This window comes from Etheostoma cragini, chromosome 12 (assembly GCF_013103735.1).
Source record: "Etheostoma cragini isolate CJK2018 chromosome 12, CSU_Ecrag_1.0, whole genome shotgun sequence".
Classification (NCBI taxonomy): domain Eukaryota; kingdom Metazoa; phylum Chordata; class Actinopteri; order Perciformes; family Percidae; genus Etheostoma; species Etheostoma cragini.
Genome location: NC_048418.1, coordinates 19173010 through 19179009, shown reverse-complemented (window position 1 = coordinate 19179009; position 6000 = coordinate 19173010). Strand labels below are relative to the sequence as shown.

Here is a 6000-nt window from a genome sequence, read left to right as displayed (position 1 = left end):
TCAGAATAACATGAATGTCCCTCACTTCACTACAAAATACCGTGCGTTTTTTTTTTTGGCGGAAAAAAATTGGATCACTATTGAATATTGGAATGGTGTTTTGGCAGGACTTTGTTGGTGACAGGATAAGGAATGAAGAATGAAGTCCTTAACACCATCACAGCTCTCTGGGGAAAACACACACACACACAGACACACACACACACGCACAAACAAACACACACACACACATACACACATACACACACAGCATCTGTAATCCCTCCTGGTGTAACTGAATATTTCACACTGTGTGCAACTTGGAACACGACCTGGGGGGTTCCCTGCTTCTTTCTGGGGTTTTTTGTTTTCTTGTTTTTTATTATTTCTTTGTCATCCAAACCACTCAAAGCTCTTTGCTGCGGGCCATGTGGGAAGCCTACTTGAGCGTGGGGGACTGATGTTCTTAATGATGACAGATGACAAACGCGAGGCTAAACCTGCAATGTCACAAAGAGGTGGAAACCTTAGATATTAAAAGGAAGGTTAGGTCGCAATCAAGCAGATAGACCTCCATTAGCCGCCCTGACTGATTGGTCAACACTGATTGAAAGAGAGACTGGAATGGCTGTAGTGATAGATCCCTTCCTAGTGGAATGGTGCCGTGTAGCACTGTACGAGTGGCAGGAGTAAGTGGCAGGAGGTGGGGGCAGTAAGGAGTCATGCTTCATCAACTCAAGTTGAAAGGAAAAAAAAGCTAATAGTCATGCTTAATTAAGTTCCAGTAGTAGCAAACTGAATGTGTTCCTAAATTAAGGGCTCTCGGGCCAGTCCAGAGCCTGTGGGAGAGTGGACTTATCACTGTCTCACAGGGTTTTGACTTTGCCCAGATTCAACCCAAAACAGCTTGGAAATAATTAACATCCAGTAAATAATAATGATCCTATTTGTTTGTGAGCTTAAGGGGCCATAAAGATGATTATTAGCACAGACGTCCTTTTGAGACTTGGATCATCTTCCATTCAACTACTATGTAGGACAGCATGCTAACCCGCTAACCCACTGGCTTGGGGAACAGTCATCACAACTCTAGGATGCATCATACACCATGCCTTATCATTTTACAAATTTCATCTTCATCATAGTGAATGTGTTTTGTGTCTTTTAGAAAGACAAAACAGAGGCATGATACTGTAATGTTAAAGGAATAGTTTGACATTTTAAGAAATACGATTATTCCCTTTGTTGTTCTGAGTTTGATAAGATTGATACCACTCTGAAGACTGTCCTCCCCCAAAAAAACGCCAATATAAGTTGTTTGTTCAAGCAGCAATTATGACTCCTATTTATAGTAATAGTATTGGCGCCCCCCAGTGGTCGTAGTTATTATAACAAGAGCAAAGTAAGATAAGTATAAATGCCCCGTATTCCATGTAAGGTTGTGGCAGGTTGTTTCCCATTTGAAAATAGAAGGTAATGGCAATATTTTCTTTAACTTTATGGAACTATGTCACATTCTGAATGACGGGAAGTGAAGTGACATGTTGTTTTTTTGGTGTTGAAACCTAACCAAACTGTGACTGTTTCACAACGCTAACGAAATATTTAAAACTTACCGTTGGCCGTTACTTTTTCTAGTTTAGATTTGAGGGCAGAAAACTCCCTGTTAATCGTATTTCCTGCCACCGCTAGGGGCGCTAATTTATGAGACGCTCATGTGGGTCATATTTATGGATAAATTATTTACAAACAACCTATGTTGTCATACGGTTTGGAGGGCTTGTTGCTCTCATGTATGTACGGTAAATATTAAGCTACCGCTAGCAGCCTATTGGCTTAGCTTATCAAAAAGCTGGCCTAATTCTGCTGTATATACGTAGGTAATACAATCCACTTACAAGCATATCCAAAGCTCACTAATTACCGCGCTATTTTACGTTTGTTTGATCTGTACAAAAACCCAAAGTGTATACATGACAAGTTGTGGTTTTATGACCTATTTCCTGGAGCTGTGTTGTCAATATGAGTTTGCCAGGCAACCAGCGGAGACCCCAGGAAGTGACCACACTATTTACATTTCAGTTTTTGTACGGATTAAACGACCAAGATATGTTCACAAGATATTCTAGACTGAACTAGGCTAGCTGTTCCCAATGTTTCCAGTGTTTACACTAAGCTAAGCTAAGCTAACTAGCTGCAGTAGCTTCATCATTACCGTTCAAGAGTGATATCAATTGTCTCATCGAAACACTCACCTAGAAAATGAATAATTGTATTACCCAAAAACTTTTAAATTTGCAGAGGGACCCATTCCTCAAAGTTTGTTCATTACTTTTATTTGTATCCTTTCAAGATTCTTGTGTAGTTTTTCTTCACCTGATAATTTTAAACAGGGAATGCATCGCAGGTTCCTATTACTGAAAATCTTTAGCTTCTGCAATTCTTAAAAACCCTAAGTGTTTTTAAGAAAAAAAAAAAAAAAAAAAAAAGTAAGCATAATAAAATCAAAAGCATGTAAATTGTGTAAAATCAAGTTATCCGGGGAAGATTGTGTTCTATTGTCATTTTTGCACGAAACCATGCGTAGGGGCAGAGTTTGTTTCTCAGTTTGACCAGTGACGTGTGTGGCCATGTTTACCAGCAGACCTCGGGCCGTGCCATCATCTGAGGACCACAGGAAGCTCTAATTAGTGGTGCTGAGAAAGGTAGACTACGACATGTTTCACTGTTGTGTGTATGAGCGTGCAGCATTGATCTAAAAGTGAACTCGTTCTCCAACAAACACACACACAAATATTCTCTCAGTCCTTCTCACTTTTGCTTAATCTGAACTTTTTCATTTCTCGTTGTGTTAGTAGAAATAAAAAAATAAAAAAAGGTTTTCAAAACGTTTAGAGTTGCTGTGTAATGGAGGCAATGTTATGCATTACATTAAGAACTTTTCTTTAAATTTTTGGAGAGGAATGTATCTGAAAAAGGAATGCAATGCTGTATTCAGACTGTTAACATCATAAAAAAGCTCTGAAATTAGTAATTAAATAACCCTCTACTATTTATACATTCAGGCACTGAAAAATCACATGTCAATATGTAACTAAAAAAGATAGTCGCTCTCATTTTCCCTTGGTAAGTACAAGGAAGCTGAAACCTTGAAGTTGGCAACTGTGTAAATTTTTCCTACCCAGTAGTAATGCATTCCCTTTGCCCTTCTCCTGTGTGACAGTTTCCCCTCCCCCTTAAGTGCATTTTTAAACACTGACCAGGAGTCAGCGCTTTTGAAGCCTTGTCTAAAGCTTACAGCTTAACCTACGGGAAAGAATCCATGACACTAGTCTTTTGAAAGGGAAATCCAATGGTTTGTCCCACTCTCCTCACCGGACAAACAGATAGACGGACGGATGGGTGGACGAATGTCCTCCATGGCCTCGGAGGGTCATCAGGTGAGCAAGGCCCTCAACTCCACAGACCAAGACCCTCGTGGTTAAGGACTCTCGGTGTCATTAGCCAGCTCTCACCCCAGCGACACTGAACTCAGTCATTTTTTAACTATACAAGGGCTTTTACAAAAAAGCTAACTTGAACAGCCATACAATGGCTAAAACATAAACCATATCTCTACTTTATCTCGGTTTTTCAGTCATTTTAAACTTTTTTTTCTCTTTTACTTCTTTTGGATGCATTTGTTTTTGTCTTGATTTGAGTCTTTGTTTGCTTTTGCTTTGTTCTTTTGGAGTAGCTCTGATCCAGTTCTGTGCTGAGAGGCTCAGTCACAGAGGAATTGGTTTTTGGATTTGGTGTTGGGTGGGGAGCAACGGGAGAGGGGATGGGTGGCAGGGAGGGAGAGAAGAAAAGCAAAGATTGGGTCAGGGGTCAGGATATGGGTTCATTATTAGTCCAGACGTGGACTCACGAGCGGATACAGGGGGCAGCTTTGGATAGTACAGAACAAGGTGACAATTGGGTTTGTGGAAAGGTGGCGCTTGAGGGCGATTGCAGAAGGTTTGTCAACGTTATCCGCTGTCGGAGGAGGTGTGTGGTGCTGTGGAGGGAGAGCGCCGCCTACGGGCGGTGGAAGTCCAGGATCGATCAGAGCGTTCAGAGCGCTCTGAGGCTAGTGAGGCGGGTCGAAAGCGGTGAACAAAGCCGTCCAGGAAGTCCTGCTGCTGCTGGGTTATGGCTTGGGAGATGAGGCAGGGCAGCGCCTGCAGGCTGCCCGTCACCAAGTCCAGCTTGTCCTCCAATGTGCCGATGCGCTTGTCCAACTCCTCGCTGCGCTCCTGCAGCTCTGACACCAGGTCATACATCACATTCTGAGTCTAATGAAGGAGAGAAAGGAAATGTGTTTGGGACGGCGTAAGAACAGGACAGAGAAGAAAGATGGGGAGGGCCGGAGTAAATAGGGAGATGCAATATAAAAAAACACAATTAAATCTGTTGTACGAAGAGATACAACAAATTACATTTACAGGAGGTGCAGTATGTATATATTGCAGGGGGGAAAGCCGTTTATGTCATCAATGACAGGAATCTGACTTACTGAGTCTGACGAGAAGAAAATAATGACAGGCAGCAGTGTGAAGGGGAGCTGTATAGTTTCACAAAGTCAGCATTGATTTTTATCTTCCCACTGTTTCACAACCAGCTTCTCCAATCCTTGTATAGCCAGAGAAGGTCTTTTATGGTTTATTATGTATATGCATGACAGAACTCATTCATATAATGAAAAGCATCTCTACTATTCAGGCTCTTATTGTCCCGCGCTGGATGCAGTGGGGCCAGTGTTATTGTATGTGGAATCTGCATGTAATTCTTCCAATTTTAACCATGGCAATTGTATATTGTCTAAAACGTGCGATAACTACATTGCATTATATACATTTTAATGGTCACCAGAAGAGCACACAAACTACTTTTTATCCATTTTTTGGCCTTTGTTAGACAATCAGATCAAATGATTTGTGTCTTAACCCAGAAATCAAAAGGTAACTTCACCATGGGGCTTGACAAAGAGACACTGAGCCGTCGAACTACTGTAGGGTGTAGACAGATGGGTCTGACCGTTAAGCAGAGTAAGGGCAAGTAAACACACATTAAAGGAGTTGGCCTTATAACCTTTTTTAAATACACACTGGAGTGCAAATGCCATCCACATCAATTGAGGCTGCAGTTGTGCACCTCCCTTTGAACCCCCTCTCTGCTCTACTCTGGTGGCTCAGCAGACGTCTATACAGCAGCTACCTGGGCATGACGTCCTAACCCACTCATAGACAGACACTGTTTACGCTTTGTGCCGACTCTTACACTACAATAAGATGTTATCGGAAATAGGAATTTTGTCTTTGCTGAGCAAAAGTACGCAGCTGACTTCAGGGATAGTCCTGAACCTGTTTTCATTATTGTCACCAGTGATTTTAGAGCTCATAGAAGCCCCACCAAGAATGAAACAGTTGAATACTGTGCTGGTTGCTGGGCAGGTGGTGTACAGTTGGTTAATCAAAGCCTTTTTCACATATAACTGGTCACACAATCACTTTGATTTCATCCACTTGGGGCTGGGCAATGTATCAATTTTGTGATATGAGACTAGACATTATCTTAGCTGTTAGATATCCCTATATCGTTATATGGTAAGTGTCTTTTCCTGGTTCTAAAGGCTGCATTACAGTAAAGTGATGCCATTTTCTGAAATAAGTACTAAGTTATATCTATTTTATTGTTTGTCATTAACCTCTTAGATCACATCCACATTATCAATGAGTATCTAAAATCTCATTGTGAAATATCGGCATTGATGTATGTGGTCAATAATATGGTGATACCCGATTTTTTCCATATCACCCAGCCCTATATCCACTTTAAAATGACACCAGAAGGGAGACTTACCTTAGCCAGGTCCACCAAGGTGTTGGCCTGATCATTGAGTTTCCTCTGCTCCATCTTTACACTACGCAGTCTTGTGAAGGCACAGGGAGGTGAGGACAGGAAGAGGAGGGGAAGGAGGAGGTTGACAAAGGAGACAGG

General features: G+C 41.6%; 1 protein-coding gene across 2 annotated transcripts in view; it reads right to left on the bottom strand.

Moving 5' to 3' along the window:
* Positions 1-361: 361 nt before the first annotated feature.
* kcnn1a (potassium intermediate/small conductance calcium-activated channel, subfamily N, member 1a) overlaps positions 362-6000 on the bottom strand; it is a 51706-nt gene continuing 46067 nt past the window's right edge. For both annotated transcript variants that reach the window (XM_034886793.1, XM_034886792.1), the window contains 2 exons: positions 5863-5932; positions 362-4295 (listed from right to left, as the gene is read on the bottom strand). In XM_034886793.1, coding sequence (XP_034742684.1) covers positions 3990-4295; positions 5863-5932 — 376 coding nt within the window. In that variant the 3' untranslated portion in view covers positions 362-3989. The remainder of the gene's footprint in view (positions 4296-5862; positions 5933-6000) is intronic.